This window comes from Nelumbo lutea, chromosome 6 (genome assembly GCF_056320005.1).
Source record: "Nelumbo lutea isolate HS-2025 chromosome 6, American lotus-T2T, whole genome shotgun sequence".
NCBI classification, from domain to species: Eukaryota; Viridiplantae; Streptophyta; class Magnoliopsida; order Proteales; family Nelumbonaceae; genus Nelumbo; species Nelumbo lutea.
In genome coordinates this window covers 3,160,192-3,179,717 of record NC_142689.1, presented here as the reverse complement: position 1 = coordinate 3,179,717, position 19,526 = coordinate 3,160,192, and the positions used below count along the sequence as shown (strand labels likewise).

Sequence of the window (19,526 nt, the reverse complement as noted above, 5' to 3'; positions counted from 1 at the left end):
TGCCACTGGAGAGGAGAAATGGATGACTAAAGGGCCGTTGACGTTCTTCCACCATCGTCAAGATAATACAGTCCACCGGCTTCATGCCCTCCATCAATCTTCATCCCCGTCTTGAGATCCTGAAAAACACACATAGAAGGGTAAAATGTGATGGAGCACTTAAGGGACTTGGTCAGCTTACTAACAGACATAAGATTAAATGGAAGCTTAGGTACATATAAAACAGAGGATAGGGATACAGGGTCTAGGTCAACATTACCAACACCACAGATAGATGACGTGGGGCCATTAGCAAGGGTAACAGATTGTGATGTTGAGCAATGAGTGAGAGATGAAAACACACCTGGATTTCCCGTCATGTGATCGGAGGCTCCAGAGTCAATAATCCAGGGGTTTGGTGTGGATGCCAAACAAGCCATACCTGAGTGTGCAAAGGAAGTTGAGATCTGCTGCAACTTGGATTGAACAAACCTCTCATACTCATCTCGAGGAACACTCACCATCTTTTTGCCTGGACCATCTGAGGGAGTAGAAGGCATCGGGTCAGCTGACCGGTTCTTCTGTCTACAACTAAAACTGGTGTCACTAGTCATGGCATGGTTGGCCCACGTCTAGGGAGGACCATGTAAGTCATAACAGTAGTTAATGGTATGTCCATCCAAACCACAAAGAGTACCCTTCCGTGGACCCGAGCCACGTCATCTACCACGAGCTCTCCCTGATTCTCTACCTCCAGTACGACCACCACCACGGATGTGTAGATCCACCACTACCACTTCTATCAGGCTGGGCTCCTCGAGCCCCACTTCTGCCACCTCGTCCTCTCGACACTGCAAATGCTGATTTATCGGAGACATTAGAGTCCATAGATCCAATGGAAGCCTTTCGAAGACGAGCAAACACCTCCTCTAAAGATGGAAGAGCAGGTTCCCCTAGTATTTGGGCTCGTATTGGTTCGTACTTAGACTTTAGCCCCACCAGAAACTGTGTCACATCAAGCTACTCTCGCTGTTGCTGTTGAACTTTGACATCTGAAGTGAGAGGATGATAGCCATTTAACTCATTACGGGTATTCCTCACAATGGCATAGTACTCCTCAAGGCTTTGATTTCCCTGTTGCAGATTGAAGTATTCCTGATACAGTTGATATACCCTAGTGGTATTATCCTGACCTGAATACAGTTTCTTAGCATGATCCCACACCTCTTTGGCTATGTCAAGAAACATGAAGTTCACACTGATTTCGGGTTTCTTATTGTTCCACAACCATGTAATGATCTGTGTATCTTACTATTCCTAGTCTTCATATTCCTGAGAATTAGCGAGGGGTTTCTCCTCTCTTATATGCTTCACTTTCTTCTTCGCCTTTCGAAAAACCTCTACAGATTTGGCCCAAGGGACATAATTCTCTCCATTCAGTTTAATGGAGGTCATTTGGACATTCAGGTAGTTAGTAGATATCATGACACTAGGTTTATTATCACTTTTATCTGCCATTGCCGAACTCCCTGATCATTAAATTCTGAGCACTGAGTTATGAGCACTACACACAGACACTTCATCGAAATCTGCACATTGATTTCAACGGTAATAAATGCTGAGAACTACAACACCACAAACCCTACTCACCGAAATCTGCACACTGATTTCAGCAGTATTAAATGCTGAAAACTGCAACACCACATCCCCTACTCACCGAAGTCTACACACTGATTTCAGCGATATCAAATGCTGGAAACCACACTTGTAACACTACCAACCCTAATCTACAACTAAAGGAAGTTTCACCATTAAGTAGACACTATTGCCCTTCGAATCACACACAAACCAGAATAAACCCTAGCATAAACCCTAGCATACTGCAATCTGAAAACCCATCATGCGAACTGTAGTACACCTCTCATGTATTCCATAACTGAAAAATATGCATAAAAAAAAACTTTACCTCATCGCCTGAAGGCCAACCACACGAAGCTGAGACACCACTGCACCACACGTACCAGTGCTAACTAGGGCTTAGAAACCACAACAACCAATCACCAACGACACAATCGGAGGCATAGGAACCTCCTAGGGAAGAGAGCGATCACTCCTTTTCAGCCCTTTTCCCAGTCTCCAACTCACTACTAAGAAACCCAAGAGAAACCCTAATTTGAATGTGCAGAAGACAGAATTCTAGCAAGTCTGATTTGGTGAACCTTTCTCTGATACCATGTTGAAGTTTGATCTGCCCTAGAATTCTGTCTCGTTCGTTGACTGTAAAGTAAAGTAAACAACAAGAAGTAGGAGAAGAAAGAAGAAGAGAGAAAAGAGAGGAAAGAGAGAAAGGCTGGTTTGAATTAGAGAAAAAGTTATCCCTAGATTCGGCCAGAATTGTTATTATATTATCAACTTATTGGAAAAGACTTGAGCCCTTCTTTAAGTAAGAGGCACTCGAACTAACATAACTGTACACATCAACATTCTCAACAAGTACAAAGACTGAAATACCCCTTCACTAACACCACTAACAGAAGTTTTCTCATCGAACAGGAAATCTCTACATCATTATAAAATAGGGTATAGTGGAGGTCTATATTGTTGAAGATCCAAAATAAGATTCCATTCTAGGATTTGTGGTGATGAAAGCTACCACAAGCTCTAGCATCAAATGTGTGATGTTGGTTTCATAATGACAACAATTAATTCTGCTATAAGGTGTAGTTGTTTTTTATCCAAAAAAGGGCTTGGTTGGAAACGACTATGTAGAAGACAATGAATTATATTCTAGGGTTTTGGTTAATCTCCATTCAAAACTACTAAACCAATCAATTTCTCCTATGTGCAAACCTGTTTGCACGATGAACTTCTAGGGCAGCTCAGAATGTGGGTCAACCTATTTCTCCAAGCTTCAGGATGTGGCTCAACTCTGCCATCACATATGAGCAAACCTGTTTAGACAACTTGGAGATGTTGATAGTTGCAATACAATGCATAGCTGTCGCTGCCATCTTCCCTGCTGTGGGGATAGTTGTTCAACTATGGTGGTATTGTGGTTTAGTTGCAACGAGCAATGGTTACGGTGGAGTAGAGAGAGAGAGATGTGGGAATTTTATGTGAAACCCACCTGTTATTTTTCCCCTTGAAATTATTCAAGTTGAAACAACCAGACTATTTTTGTTTTGTTAATAATTTATTATCTTATTAATAATTTAGTATTAAGTAAAATTACTTTTTTTTTGTTTTTGTTTTTGGTCACATTTGAATGGGTGAGAATTTTAAGTGGTTCCCACTTGTAATTTCCTAGGTATATTTGACTTGAGTAGTGCCACATTAGCAGGCCTTATTATTTTATTGTTTATCTAACAATGCTGTTAAAGAGATACCTTTAGCCCAAAAGTCTTTCACTTGGTCCAATCTCCAATCAAGTCCTATCTGTTCTAAGCTGGATGGGTTTCTTTTTTCATTGGATTGGGAAGACCATTGGGGCCACCTTGCCTCTAGGTCTCTTCCTAGACTGACCTTGGATCATTGGCCAATTGTGATTTGCAAAGAGGAGAGGAGAGGAGGGCCTACCCCTCTTAGGTTTGAGATTATATGGTTGCTCCATCCTTGTTTTACTTTGAGAGTTAAGAAATGGTGGAGTGAGTGTAACCTAGTTGTGGATTGGGAAGGCATGAGATTTCATAAGAAGCTCCAATTTCTGAAAGCCAAGCTCAAGGAGTGGAATAAGTTGGATTTCGGGAGATTAGAAGAAAGGAAGAGTACATTGATGGATTAAATTGAGTTCCTTGACTCGAAAGAAGAAATGGGAGAATTTGGAGAAGTAGACAAGGATCAAAGAAGGCACTAGAGATGACGGTTAGAGGATTGTCTGCAAAAGGAGGAAATAAATTGGAGGCAAAAATCTCGATGCAAATGGCTGCAAGAGGGAGATAGAAATACCAGATTTTTTCATTCTGTGGCAAATGGAAGGGAAGGAAAAGCATGATCTCAGGATTGGAAGTGGATGGTGGTGTTTTCACACAACAAGATGAAATAGCAGGGGTTTTTGTTGAACACTTTAAGTCCATATTAAGAAGGCCACTCAAGAGGGGGAAGTGGCTAGAAGGTTTGGATTAGCCAAATGTAGGGGAGGTTAATAGGCAGAGGTTGGAAAGAAGGTTTGAGATGGATGAGATTAAGAAGGCTGTGTTTTCTATGGATAGAACAAAAGCTCCATTTCCGGATGGTTTTACAATGGCCTCTTATCAAGCTTGTTGGGATATCGTGAAAGGTGACCTTCTGCTAGTGTTTGAGGAATTCTATAGAAGAGGGGTGATCAACCTGGGTCTGATTCTTCTTTTCTAGCATTGGTCCCAAAGAAGAAAGATGCTTCCCACCCCAAGGACTTTAGGCCAATCATTCTGATAAACAACTTGTATAAGATCATTGCAAATGTTTTGTCTTTGAGGTTGAAGGAAGTTTTTCCAACAATAATCTCTCCAAATCAATGAGGTTTTGTGAGTGGGAGACAGATTACTGATCAAATCTTGATTGCCAATGAGAGCATGGAGAACTTTAGGAAGAGCAGGAAGAAGGGAGTGGTCTGTAAGCTGGATTTGGAAAAGGCTTATGACTTGGTGGAGTGGTCTTTCTTATTGAAAGTTATGTCCAATTTTGGGTTCTGGACTAGATGGTGTAAATGGATTTTGGGGTGTGTTCAGAATTGTCATTATTCTGTGCTAGTGAATGGGAATGTGGTGGGTTTTTCCCCCGTTGTTAGGGGAATAAGACAGGGTGACCCCCTTTCTCCTTTCCTATTCACTATGGTGGCTGATGTTCTAGGGAGGTTGATTCATAGAGCAGATTCTAGGGGACTTGTTAGAGGTTGGAGAATTGGGAGGGAGGATATTCCCCTTATACCCACTTATAGTTTGCAGATGATACAATTTTGTTTGTGAAGGTGGGGACTTGAGTTATATTGTGAATTTGAAGTTGGCAATTCTCAGGTTGGCCATTGAATTGCATAGGGATGCCTTTGGGTGATAACCCAAAGAACCCTTGGCGGGAAGATTTTACTGATTAAGGCTACTCTAGCTAATTTGCCCATTTACTTCCTCTCAGTGTTCAAAATTCTTGCTAAGGTTTCTAGTAGATTGGAGAAGATGATGAGAGATTTCCTATGGGAGCTGCGAGAGGATAAAAGGGACCTTAGGGTGAATTGGGAGGTAGTTACAAGAAGTAAAAACCTTGGTGGATTGGGGCTTGGGAACATTAGGAAAAGGAATATGGATCTTTTGGGGAAATGGTTATGGAGACTCCCAATAGAAAGGGAGAGACTATGGGCTAGAATAGTGGTAAGCATACACGGGATGAAGCAAAATGGATGGGATGCTGGATCTGAGTTGGGACCACAAGTACATCACCTTGGAAAGCCATTCCCGATTTGCTTCCTCTTTTCACCCCTTCTTAAGGATTTATTTCCTTCCGTGCATGCCCTCTCTATACTAAAAAATCAGCCAAATTCTTCCTTTATTACCCCTTCACCTTCATCTTTTGGGTTTGGTTGGAACTTGGGTTTGAGAAGGGTTGTGAGAGATACAGATTTGGACTATATCTCGAGCCTCCTTGGTATTCTTGATAATGTTTTCCTGGACCCTGCTAAGATGGATTCTAGAATTTGGACCCCCACCCCCACTGGCTCCTTTTCTTGTGCTTCTTTTTTCAAAGCCTTAAGTCAGCCCCCCAGCTCTATTGGCCCTCCCTTCCCGGTTAAGGAGGTTTGGTGCAGACCAATTCCCCCTAGAGTTGATAGTTTTTGTTGGGAAGCTTTTCTGGAAAGAATCAACACTGGTTATATGCTCCAAAAGAAAAGACCTAAGACATGTTTATCCCCTTATTGGTGTGTTCTTTGTAAAGCGGAAGGGGAGACTGGTTTCCACCTATTGGTGACTTGCCAGTTTGCTAAGTCCATTTGGGGGTGGGCGCTATCCCTTTTCGGATGTAGTTGGAGTCCTTCAAATTTGCAAAGCCTTTTTTCCCCTTCTTTCTTCAGGTGCCGAAGGAAAAGGGGAAGGACCATGTGGAGATGTTTGAGCGCTGCAGTTTGTTGGGCCCTGTGGGAGGAAAGGAATTCTAGAATATTTTCTCAAGTAGAAAAAAGCAATGAAGAACTAAGAGAATTGATCCATATAAGGGTAGTACAGTGGCTGAAATCATTAGAGCTGTTTGTAGACTTCACAATGGATGATTTGTTGAGGAAGTGGAGTGAGATTGCTAACTGCATTCAGACCAAAGCAATCTTAGGTGTGTCTTGGACTCCCCCACCAGCTGGCTTCTTAAAACTAAACTTTGATGGGAGTAGTCGGGGGAATCCTGGACAATCAGGGATTGGAGGTGTGTTTAGGGATGAGAATGGGCTTGTCTCTGCCATGTTCTCTGGCTCAATTGGGGTGGGTGACTCTCTCAGGGCTGAAATCTTTGCAGTTATGGAAGGAGTTCAAAGAGCCAAGGAACTGAATATAAGAAAACTCACCATTGAAGGGGATTCAGAGGTGGTGGTAGGGTGGCTAAGTAAAGAAAACAACAGCTTATGGATGTACAGTAACGAGAGGAGGAAGTTTAGGTGGCTGGTTCAAGAGATGGAAGTTAAGATTAGCTGGGAGAAAACATCAGCTAACTCTTTTGCAGATGGGTTAGCTAAGCAAGGAGTCGATAGGGAGACACTGTTTTGGGCACAAGTGTAACATTTTTCCTTTTTGTTCTTGGGAGTGTTTAGCTCCATTTGGAAGATAAGAAAGTTTATCTTCCTCTCTGTAATTACTTTTGTGATTAAGTAATGAATTGTTGTTATTGATGAAAAAAAATCTAACAGTACTGTCAATGGGGATAGAGTTGTCATTTTTGGGTTTACTGTGGCCTTTTCACCACAGTTTAAGGGTGAAAATGGCTCTTTTGAATTTTTAGGGTCAAAGGTGACATTTATGCATAGTTCAAGGGATGTCAGAGCCAAAAACCCTTTTAGGGTCTAAGTAGTTGAGGGAATTAAATGTGGAGGCTCAACCTGTAGCCTGTGTATATTCTGGAAGGAGAGAAATGGAAGCGTTTTTGAAATTAAAGCTTTGCAAGATGATGAATTTTTAAGGACTGTTGCTACAACATTTTTTTGCTGGACATCTGGTCGTTATTCTGCTTAGCATATTTATTTTCAGCAGTTGTTTTCTGCTTACTTGTATTGTTATTAGCTGCTGAGATGGTTTCAGTTATAGTCTTTTAGTCTCCAGTTTTATAGTTTCTTCTGATGACTAGGAGCTGGGAAAAACCTTCGTCATTATAGTTGCTACAGTGTTGTGTGCCTTCTAGGATTATATGACATTGATACTCTAGGTGCCAACGTGTGCCTTGGTAAAGTCTAGGGGGAGTTGAATCCCAGACGTGGTCAGTCTTAACTATCAATGGCCAATGTGTGTTTCTGCATGTGTGTTTGTCTGTGGATTCATTGTGGCCGAATTTGTTTCCTGTGGTTTGTTGGCAACATTTTTTGTAAATTTATTCACAGAATTTCTAAGACTTACAATGGAGGCACTGCTATGAAGTATGAAATACTTAACACCTGGCAAAAGCTTATAAATGCAGATGACTACATGAGTATGTGTGCACTCATTTGGGGGAGAACATTTCGGAAATTTTGATCAGTTTTACTTATTTTTTTGATAGGAAATGGTAACTTTCATTAAATAATTGAAAAGATTACAGGCTTACCACCCAAAAAACGGTAACTTTCATCAGTTTTACTTATTCTGGCAGTTCAGTTTTGTGTTGCACTTGAAAGATTTGGGGATATTTTGCCTGGTACGAAATGAAATTTCTTTTCATAAAAGTCCTTTACCTTTCTAAAAAAGGTCTACTTGAAAAATGAACCAATAGTGTTTCATTCTGTGTTATTTGAGGTTGCCAATTTTGTTAATTCCCTTTTGAACTTTTGTATGGCCAATCTCCTATAAAATTGCCATTATCATGTGGGTTCCTTCCTTTCATTAGCTATTTTTATATCAAATCTGCTTCTTTCTCTTTCCAAATAATTCATATTTAGGATTTCAATCAAGCAATTGTTGTGATTTAAAAGGCACGCCTAGGCGCACACCTGGTGCGCCTTTTGAAAATTTGACACTTTTTTTGCTTTTTTTGAGTCTAGCGGCTGGGCTTGACCCCCATGCCATGCCCCTTGAGGCAAGCCCCCTATTTGGTAATGTTGTTCATTCATTCATCCTAATAAAATATCTACTTAAAAAGCAGTTAAAACTATAAAATCATTGTTTTTTTTTGTGTGAGAACTAAGAATTTAAGACCCTAACATGTATTTGTTTGGGCTTACCTTGGGGGTGTGGCACAAAGGCGACTCGTAGAATCAGGAATGTAATATGTTTTACATCACATTAGCAATTTGAAGTAACGAAATTGAGAAAAAAAAGAGATTGTGGGTTTTACTTTACATGCTTGAAAATGTTTTATATGTTTGATTTTATTTTTAAATTCTCATTTGAATATGCTTTACATCTTATGTTTATGTATTTTAGTTTTAGGTAATAGGTTTTTTAAAACATTTATTTTAAATTTTAAGTTTATTTGTTATTAATATTATGTTTTTTATTTTTTTTGCATTGTTTTAATTTTTTTTGACATTTTTGATTTTTTAGCTTTTATTTATTTATTTTTATTTTTGTGCCTTGCTTAAAAAGGCGTGCGCCTTGTGCCTCAGGCGCAAATTGACCCCTACGCCTTGCACTTTTAAAACACTTTATGGATGTTAGATATAAATACATAAGCATGTTTTGTTTGTATATTAAGGGGTCAAACTGGGCAATCTGTACATTGTTGTGAAGGGCAAGGCAATCAGCTTTTCTTAGATATCTTTGGTATATCAAAGAACTTTGATGACTTAATGTTTTTATTAAAAGCATTTAGGTTTCACTCTAACAAGGATTGATAGCATAGTTTTCAAGGTGCCGAGGCGAGGCGAGGCTAGGCGGCTGGGGGTCGCCTTGTCACCTAGTTGCCTAGGCAATGGATTTTTTTATGTTAAAAACATAGAACCTAGGATAGTTCCCTAGATAACATAATCATATTTTTTTAATAATTATTCATAATTTTCATAAGTATAAATTTCATATTAAAGTATAGAAAATCAACATATTCATGAGAAGAAAAGGAAGAAGGAAAATAAAATTCAAAAAATATAGGGGCTGAACCCTTATTTTTGTTATAGGAAAAGAAGAAAATAAAAAGTATTGGTAGTAGTAGTAGTAGAAGAAGAAGAAGAAGTAGAATATATGGAAGAGGAAAATGTGCTGATTAGATAAAATTTTAAGTTCTTCCTTACTTATTGGTTCAGGTTTTTAAGTCTTTGAGGGTTCAATACAGCATTTAGCAATGTTTGTGTTGATCAAACCCTAATAAATAAGAAAATAATAAAAAGAAATTAGTATATAAACACACAAAATGATTATTTTAGTTTAATGATGTCTATTTTATAATTATAATCTCAAAAAAGAATGAATAAAAAAGTAATTTATAGTAGGAAATAGAAAGCTGCTTGGCGATTAGGCGAGGTGAGCTTCAAAGGGCACCTTGTCGCCTAGGCGTCGCCTTGACAACTATGACTGATAGATGGTAGATCTTTGGTTAGTCTTGTGGATGTTGACAAGTATTTTGGATGAGTTACTATCATGGCTTGCAATATATCTATGGACATTTTGCCATCACATAAATTGGGGAATTTTGTGAATATTTTTCTAAGATATTTGAAAAATCTAAAATGTCAATGAAATTTTCCTAAATCCCGTTATTTCTTAATACGCCTTTCAGGTATCAGTAGAAGTTTAATTGCACATTTAAGGCTAAACATGTCAAAACCAAGGATCGACTTGCCAACCTGTACTTGTAGTTGTACTCCTTTGTGCCAAAATGTGCAGGTTTTGACATTTTTTTTTTCAACTTTTAGTTTTAATAGAGATTTTCCATTAGGCTAAAATTGTCAAAACCAAGGGCCAACTCGTCATTGTTGAAGCTTAATGCAGCTTGAAGAAGCCTTACCTTGATTTTTTATTTATTTATTTAGGAAAGGTACTTCAAATTGTTAGGTCTAGGCTTTTTAAAATGCCATTACTTTGTCTTGGTCCCAGCTTTCTGAGGTATTGGGAGGGGTAGGGTGGATATGGTCCTAATGTTGGGCATTTCTTTTACACAAAGCAGTCACTTTCAGACTCACATCCACGTTTTCATGCTTGCTAGCCTGAGATTTTACCATTGCTCTAAGTAATGGCACCTTAGGTCTAGGCTTTTTATCTTAATTTGAAAGTTATTCTAAACCAAAAAACTTGATTTGGTGTATCTATCTGTGATTTGTTGTATCTACCTGTGACCTCAGAACACAGGTTACAAGGTTTCTACAGAGCCACGGAAACCAATTGAGCGTATAGGGCAAGGCACAAAATCTCACACATTTTCAGATCGTGTTGCTCGAAGAGGAGGAGGCTATTCTCGAAATGCCTTATCTGGTAAGAATAAATCATAACAAGTTCAATACATGTTTTTATAGGTAGTTTGTTTGTGCTTGTTGGTATCTAAGTCAGTCCTTGATTTTTTTTTTTTGAATGCTTCATTATTCATAATTTTGAAATTTGATGTTACTAGTGTCAAAAGATCTGTTAGCTATGTTTTCAGGACCAATTGGGGAAGGGGGAGCAATAAGAGATGAACATGGAAATCTGTTATCTATGTTTTCAGGACCAATTGGGGAAGGGGTTCGAAGAGCCAAGGAGATGCAAATTAGAAAGCTGATTATTGAAGGAGATTCTGAAGTGGTGGTGAACTGTTTAAAAGAAGATAACTCAAGGATATGGAAGTACAACATTGAAAAACGAAAATTTAAGTGGCTGGCTAATGATGTTGAAATTCAGTACAAATGGGTTAAGAGAAGTGCACACTCACTGGCAGATGGTTTAGCCAGGCAAGGGGTTAATAGAAACTCTTTGTTTTGGGCTTTATTGTAATTGTATTTGCTGCTCATAGACCGTTTTAGGGAGCTAAGATTGTTTAGCCCCCTTGCTTTGTAATTCTTCTTAATTTTAATGAATACATTTCACAATTATTGATAAAATAAATGTTACTAGTGTCAAATGATCTCCATCATTTGTTAATACATTGGAACCTCATGAGTAGACTTTAGATGGTCAGTTTTTAAGATAGAATTTTAATACAATGAACTTAATGACTGTATAAAAATCAAAAGGGGAGGATTTTTTTTGTAGTTCTTATTTGATCTTTAATAAAATGTTTCTTTTTTTTTTTTATAGGAAATGGGTAGCTTTCATTACAAATATCACCACCCAAAGGATGGTGGGAGAAGCCAAAAGAATATTAGACTTAAACAAGCTCAAAATGAAGCCTTCCTATTAACTCCTTGCTTTAGCTAAGGCGTCATGACATGCGGGTCTTTGTCGCAAAACAAAGTACAGGGGGGTCTTTGTCACAGACCTCATAGTACAGGGGGGTCTTTGTAATTTACCTTTTTGTAGCTTTTTGGTAATTCTTATTTGATCTTTAATAAAATGTTTCTTTTTTTTTTATAGGAAATGGGTAGCTTTCATTACAAATATCGCCACCCAAAGGATGGTTGGAGATGCCAAAAGAATATTAGACTTACAAACAAGCTCAAAACGAAGCATCCCTATTAACTCCTTGCTTTAGCTAAGGCGTTATCCATTCCATTTGCAAACCTTGCATTCCCCATTGTTTTGCCACGCTCAGGCTTGTCACCAGTGGCTACACTCCAAGGTTTATAAAATGCTTCTTATTACGTATAAAAAAAGTTTTTTGTAGTTTTTGATGCATTACTTTCTTCATGTTATTCTTTGCCCTAATGGTATTTCACAATTTTGGTGGACTCCATGGACCTGTCACCAATGATGTTATTAGACATTAATTCTATGGCCAACAATGGCAACGAAGGAATGTGAAAAACCTCTTTTGAATGGGGATTATCTGGTCCTGACTTCTAGGGGGGTTTGAATGGTTTTTATTTGTCTTATATGAATAATTCTTTTGGTATTTCAAAATATGAATAATTCTTTATGTTGTTGGTAGTTTTCTCTTTCATAATATATCCTTAAAGGAATGGGTGTTGTAGGTTAGGTGGTGGCTAGGCAAGGGAGGTGGTCTCTTTGAAGGACAGAAGAAGACCGAGGTGAGGAGATCAATTGAGAGGCTAGTGTAAAAGGAGAGTAATGAGACAGTGGAGCGGGGAGATCGGTGATAAGGGTAATCAGTGATTGACTCTAAATGAACTTCATTATGTGAAGGATCTCCATTTATGGGGAAGATCCCAATAAGGGTAATCAGTGATAGAAAATTTGCTGCTTTTTCCCTTTTTTTGAGTCTGGCCGCTGGGCTGGGGGCTCCACCCCCGGATCCCCGTGCCACACCCAAACAAGTCCATGTTAAAACTATAAAATTATTAAATTTTGTGTGAAATCTAAGAACTTAAGACCCTAACATGGACTTGTTTGGGCTAGCCTCAAGGGGCGTGTCACAAAGGCGGCTCGTAGAATTAGGAATGTAATATATCACATCAACTACTTGATGCAATTGAGGAAAAAAAGAGATTGTGAGTTTTATATGCTTGAAAATATTTTATATGTTTGATTTCATTTTTAACTTCTCATTTGAATATGCTTTACATATTATATTTATGTATTTTAATTTTAGATAATAGGTTTTTTAAAACATTTATTTTAAAACTTAAGTTAATATTTTTATTAATATTATGTTTTATAATTTTTTGATTTCTTTTTGAAAATTTTTGCATTTTTTTGATTTTTTTGCATTTTTTTTAATTGTGCACCTTGCCTCAAAAAGGCGCGCGCCTCAGGTGCAAAATGGCCCTTGTGCCTTGCGCTTTTAAAACATTGGTTGAACTGTTGGTTCATCACAGAGGAAAGATTGGCTGCAGGCTAATTGCAAGCATCCATGTAGTATTAATCCAATGTTTACTGTGCCCTGAAGGACTGAGTGAGCACTATGCACCTACAGGTGCAAATGCTGGTCAGTGTAAAACAGGTAAGAGTGCAAATGCTGAAGCAAAATGAATTTGCATTTCTGTTCACTTTTGGTAAGAATACGTGCTTGTACTGAAAATATGAATTTGTTTTTTTTCATGACATGTTTGCTTCCAAAAAATATGATGGCAAACTTTTGCACTCAGAGTTGGTCAGTGTAAAACAGTTAGATTCCAGTCTTTGAATTCATGTTTTCACAACCAAATGCGTTTGGTAAGAATATAGGATTTATCAATGCATAACCAAACCGGGTATTCATTTTCATGAACCATATATGTTTTGTCTTTGCACTCTTACCAAACTAAGGTTTAGCAACGTGTTTTTATCACCATTTTTGTCCTCCCACTTAGAAAGGTTTTTAGGGCCTTGTAATCATTATATATAATTTTATACAAATATTTTGTTATCTTTCCTAAAAAATGAATTATCTTATCTTTTTGAGCAGTAACAGATCCTTTTATTAAAGAAAATTAAGGATAAAGTAGAAAGGAAGTTAGGGAGAGGTCTCTTACCCACTGCAGCCGAATCTCTGTACCCTAGGTTAACCATTTAAAGTTCCATTTTTGATTAGCAAACTTCCATAGTCGATTCTCCTCCTTTTGCAACCATCCTATAACCAATTTTGAGTCACCTTCAACAATTAGCTTTCTAAAGTTCAACTCCTTAGCCTTCTTTAACCTTTCCATATCTGCCAAGATCTCAGCTCTAATAATGGCATCTCTATTCCTTTCCCTTTTAGAAAAAGTCCTTGAGTTCGTTTCTTCCCAAATTATCCAACAAATGGCTTCCCCTCTTCTTTGGCCACCTAACGAAGGAAGAAGCAAATAAGCTTTTGTACATTTGGTGGTGGGGGGTCCACCTACAACCAAACAAAGAGAGAACCAATCCCAAATAATTGAAACAAAAGGATAGGAGATTAATAAGTGATAGCAGTTCTCACCATTAGCCTTACAAAGGATACACCAATTAGGGGATAACTTGAATCAGAAGTGACCAAAAAGTAGACACAAGCTAATTTTTTAACAAAGAAAAGGAATACAAACAATGTTTCCCAAAATTTCACACAATTTCTAGAACGTAGGTCATACCTGATAAAAGGTAGGAAGGAAGAATGGCATGAATGGATTTCCATGGAGAAGCTCGTGTAGCCTTAGTCAAGAGTCCCACATCCCATTCTTTAGTTGTTTGCCCATGGATACTTAAAATCATCTTTGCCCACAACTTATCCCTGTCCATTGTCAGTTTCCACAACCATTTCCCCAATAATGCCTTGCTTTTCTTTTGAACATTTCTTATGCCTAAGCCATCATTGTTCTTGCTTCCAGTGCCCACCTCCCAACTGTCTCAATGATCTCTTTTCTCCTTCCCCTGGTTTTCACAATAAATCTGTCATCAACTTTTCCAAAATTCTACTTACCCCTTTCAATCACTGGGTTCCAAAAACTATTATTCTCTGTTTATCCCCTAAATGTAGTTCCAAATAATTCAGAAGTCATTGAGAGACCACACATCCCAAAATGTTGCCCTCATTTTGTCTTTGTCAATTTTATTCATGAAGCATTTGAGTCTGTTGATTGCTGCTTTCACATGAACCAGCTTTTGTAGTGATTGACAGATCTTTCATTATGGATATATCATGGTTTTCTCTTTTATTGATTAACTGTAGGCTTCAGTGGTACGAACAAAATACTAAAACTTGACTGAATGCAGGAATCAGCAGAGAGTTTCGTATCGTGAGAGACAACAGAATTAGTCAAAATTCAAATAGGGAAGCAAAACCTGCATCACTTCATTGTTCAACTTCTGGTAATGAGCAACCCATTACAAGTGCTTCTGAAATGAGGTACATATTCTCTTCTTTTGGTCTTTTTTTTTTCTTGACTAGAACCAATGTTCAAAATTTTGGTACACCCTGGTACACTAGAAGGGGTGTTCGGTACTATGAACCATGCATTTTTTTAGTTTTTTCAAAATTTCAGTTTGGGCCTATTTATATGTGTTTTAATTATTTAAAGGTTTCTTAAAAACACCTTTAAGTAGGTGTATCAGAACCTAAAAGATACAAAATGGGGCATATCATATTGAAATTGTATACCTGCTTAGAACGATTGGTCGCCTTGACCAACTGTTTGGTGGAGTTGTTAACAAAAACTCTACAACATTTGGTCACCTCAATTCTGTAGAAACTTTAATGATTGGAAAATAAATCCTTTGGTGGAGTTGTTACAAAAACTCTATAATTTCAAGATAAACATGAATAGGCTGGACCAAAGGTCATAGGCATGGTAGGGTATAGGGAATTTTTTGGTGGTGTCTTTCTACAACAACTGACATGGCTTTCTGAAGCTAGTATCCCAAGTTCCGGAATTGGGTGTGTGGTTGTTCCCTTTAAAGTTTCTCTTTTATGTGGACTGCAACTCAGATTAGAATTTTGACAAGGGACAACCTATTGAAGAGCAAAATAGTATCAGAAGAGATCAATTCTGTGCTTTCTGGTAGGTGCGTTGAATCAGCAAATCATTTGATCATGGTTTTTCTTATTGGCTGTGGATAAGAATGCGAGGGCTATTTGTTGTAAATGAATGTTTCCCAGAATCTTTAGGAGTTCCTGTGGTGCTGGTATTAAATGGTCTTGTGGTCTGTACAAAAAGGGCAAAGTTGCTTTTAATATAATACCTGCTGCTGCTATTTTCTGGGCAATTTGTGGTGAAAAATTGCTGTGTTTGAAAACAAGGCAAGCTGGAGTAGGTGGTGGTGAAAAGGATAGTAAGAATGCTTCACTCATGGCTGGTTGATCTCAGACTTATATATGAAGAAACTATAAGTACTTTTTTTTGTTGAATATGGAAATCTTTTTGTAATTTGATAATTTTTGGCTGGGTGACTCTCTAAACTATACTGCTGTCAAGGTGAGGCACTTTTATAATCCTGTTTTTTGATCAACACAATACCTTACCACTTTAAAGAAAGTAGCGAGGGAAATTTGGATTTGTTGCACTAGTTGGGTGGTACGAGTAAAAGGAACTAAAATTTTTGGATGGCCATCTTGATAAGAGGCTATAGAGGTGGGATAATTGTTGCTATGTTTTCTGGGCCAATAGGGGTGGGAGACTCATTGCGAGCAAAAGTGATGGCTCTGCTTCAAGGTGTAAAGTATGCCAAGCAATTGGGATTACACCAAGTGGAGATAGAAGGAGATTCTAAATTGTTAATGGGCTGTCTGCAATCAGGCAAGTTGGGTGCATGGATGTATCAACAGCCCACACGTGAAATTCTCAATATAACAAGGGAGCTTGATGCAGGCTTCAAGTGGAAAAAGGAAAGCAGCTATTGGTCTGGTTGATACCTTAGCCAGACAAGTGACAGTGAGGGAAAGTTCGTTCTGAGCAGTTCTGTAATTTAAATTACTTGGGCCCAACTCCTATCTTAGGGGTTGACAATTGTATCTTAATTTTACAGTAATGAAGTTACCCGTTTCCAATAAAAAAATCTTGATACGAGGCTATATCAAGTATTGAAATTATATGGTAAAGATGTCATCTCTGGCTATTGGTTTTTATTCTGTATGAAAGGAATTCACTTTATTAAATGCAAATTTCTATGTCAATGACATACTACATGGCCGAAAACTAGATTGTCTTTTGTCACTTCGCTTTGCAGTCTGATCTTGCTCAGCTATGTAACAAGTTCACTTCACTTTGCAGATGCTTTGCCTAAACAAGGGGCAAACACGCAGCAGATGTTTTGGGCTAAAATGTAATGTTTGTATTTTGGGATTGAGTATTGTCTATACACTATACTTTGATTATCTCCTGGGAGTGGGTAGTATACCCACAGCAATGTTACCTTCAGTTTTAATATATAATTAATAAATTCTGCTTTTGTTGATAAAAATGTTCACTCTCAAATAGACTATTCTGTTTACATGCTAGATAGGTAGAACGCAAAAAAGGGGCAGACCAGTGCCCGAGGCTCCCGCCAATGTGGGGGTAGAGCACACATGCTTGTCTATAATGATATCAATACGTTGATTATTTTATTTATCATAGCATAACAGGCTTAGTTAATTCCGTTGACTGAATTTATTGATGATTTGACTTATAGAATTGAAATCTTCCATTGCCTTGATGTATGCTATTGGCTTTATTGCCTATGGTCTTTGAAATTTGCGGTTGAAAGTGACTGTTGCTTATTTGGTAATCGATCTATGTAAGTTTATTACTAATGGTTATTATTTAGTATTTTTAAATTAAAATAAGGAAGTGACAATATGCTTCATATCATTGAATTTATCTTCATAAATTGTAGGTCTTTTCAAAGCCACAGCCTCACTGTGGAATCTCAGCTTTAGTTTTTAATATAAGATATTTCCTTACCTTGTAAAAATCCACAGCCTCATGTATCAGAAAAAAAAAAAAAAATCCACAGCCTCACCGTTTCCTACACACCTGCATAAATGCTAGTGGTAAGGGTGTAACTTGTTGCTTAGCCTTGCCTTGTATTGTACCCAAATTGTTGCAATTCGAATTCACCTTTTTGGTTGTTTGCTTATAGATGTTTTCTTCCTCTGCAGTCTGCCAGGGGTTATGATCGATAAAAAGCATTTGGTTGCCCAACAATCAGATGGGCAGAAGTTACATCAAACCATGTCCACTGATTCTGGTGTCAGACATACTCGAGATGCTAATTCCAGTGGTGCTCATAGAAAGGACTTATTGGATGAGTCACGGATATCTGTGCTGAACTCAAGTTCGCGGGTTCAGGGACTGAGGCCAAATGATTCTCAACGGTATTGCTCAAAATCAGCATCTAGCAATTCTATAGTTGGGGTTTATTCCTCCTCTTCGGACCCTGTTCATGTTCCCTCACCTGACTCTAGATTATCTGCAAATGTTGGAGCTATCAAACGTGAAGTTGGGGTAGTTGGTGTTCGCCGGCAATCTACGGATAATTCTACTAAACATGCATCAGGTTCAAGTAGCTCTTTTTCAAATTCACTTGTGGCGAAGGATGTTTCAGCAGCAGAATCATTTCGACCCTCAACCACTGTCACAAAGAATGATCAACTCAGTCAAATAGCTACACCTGAATCTGTCACGCCTAGCATGGCGGTTGGTAGATCTTTCTTGAACAACCAGTACCATAACAAGTCACAACAATTTGTGGGGCATCCAAAAGGTAATCTTGCTGCTTATGGATTTATCATGGTATGGGGGTCAAGGTCAAGGAAACAAGTGGTGCTTTGAGTGCTAACCTTAATCTCCCTATCTATTTCACTGCCATTAAAGATTCTCTTAAGTTTTAACCAACATGCTATTCATAGCTCTGATACCAGCATGCAATTCTTTGTCAAGTCTTGTCCTTGTATCCAGGTAAACATAGATTCCGAAAGACATTTTTCATACTTAAACATGGATGAACAGGGCGCCTCTATTAAGGAACCCATAACATTTGGTAATTTTGTATCCTTGTAATCTAGGATAGCTATTTTCTGTTAATTTTTTTTGTTCATCTTTGGGCTATGCCTCTTTCCTTTATCTCTGAAAGAGTAAGAGGTTGTATATGTATTGAGTTCTACCCTTAAGATCTTTTGAATTGCTTCTGATGAAAGGCAAAAATGAGGGTGAACCTTATTCTTGTTGATGAAAATACAATGAAAGAAGAATGAAAAATAATAGTGCCCACTTTCGTCCTAAAGCAATTAAAATTTGTGCTTGTAAGTTTGTTGGAATTGGAATGCTTGTGAACCTTATTGTTGTTTGCTAAAGTGCAATGGAATAACTTCGTTGGAATTTGATGTCTAAAGAAAAAAAAGCTGTTTCTTGGTTTTGTCATGCCATCTTGATTTGTGGGAAGCATTATATATATATATATATCAGTATTTTAAAAGGCGTGGAGGCGTACACCTGGAGGCGCATCTCCAGGCGAGGCGCTCCCAAAACGCCCTGAGGCGTATGTCAGAGGCGCTGACACCTCTGAGGTGTACGCCTCATGCTCTTTTTTCATGAGGCGTGGACCTTAGATCAACACTTACTCATTTACAATATATTGAATTATCGATTACGAAGTGATTCCCATTCTTGTTCTCCCCATTCCAAGAATTCCTTAACTGGTCCAGCCTTAGTGTTGACCAGTCAACAAAATGGTTGAGTGGCATACTGACTACCTCTACTGATTATCAATACCCATGGCACACTCACCTAGGACAACTATGCACTGAATAGTTGTCCTCAAAATTAATTCTTGTTGTAAATGGTTTGGGTCATTCTGATTTCAGTTTTTTTCTAGATAGGGAAATATACCTTCTCATAAAGCTGCTCAATGTACTAAATCTTTTGATACCTTGATGATATGGTCTGCTCAGCCACCTAGTTGGCTTTACTAAACTCTGATTTTCTTTCGGTCTAGTTTGATTTTCAAAAAGAAAATTGTTTTTTTTTTAAGTTTTAT

General features: G+C 38.1%; 1 protein-coding gene across 9 annotated transcripts in view; it reads left to right on the top strand.

Moving 5' to 3' along the window:
• Window positions 1-19,526, top strand: part of LOC148846853 (uncharacterized) — a 34,480-nt gene that overhangs the window by 9,558 nt on the left and 5,396 nt on the right. For 5 of the 9 annotated variants that reach the window (XR_016101294.1, XR_016101295.1, XR_016101297.1 and 2 more), the window contains exons 3-5: window positions 10,388-10,517; window positions 14,787-14,919; window positions 17,650-18,254. Coding sequence is in view for 5 of the 9 variants with exons in the window: in XM_088952033.1 (XP_088808159.1) it covers window positions 10,388-10,517; window positions 14,787-14,919; window positions 17,650-18,254 (868 nt within the window). In the remaining 4 variants the exon portion in view is untranslated. Of the gene's footprint in view, window positions 1-10,387; window positions 10,518-12,148; window positions 12,280-14,786; window positions 14,920-17,649; window positions 18,255-19,526 lie in introns of those variants that run through there. The other 4 variants (XR_016101296.1, XM_088952034.1, XM_088952036.1 and 1 more) reach the window with 3 other exon arrangements.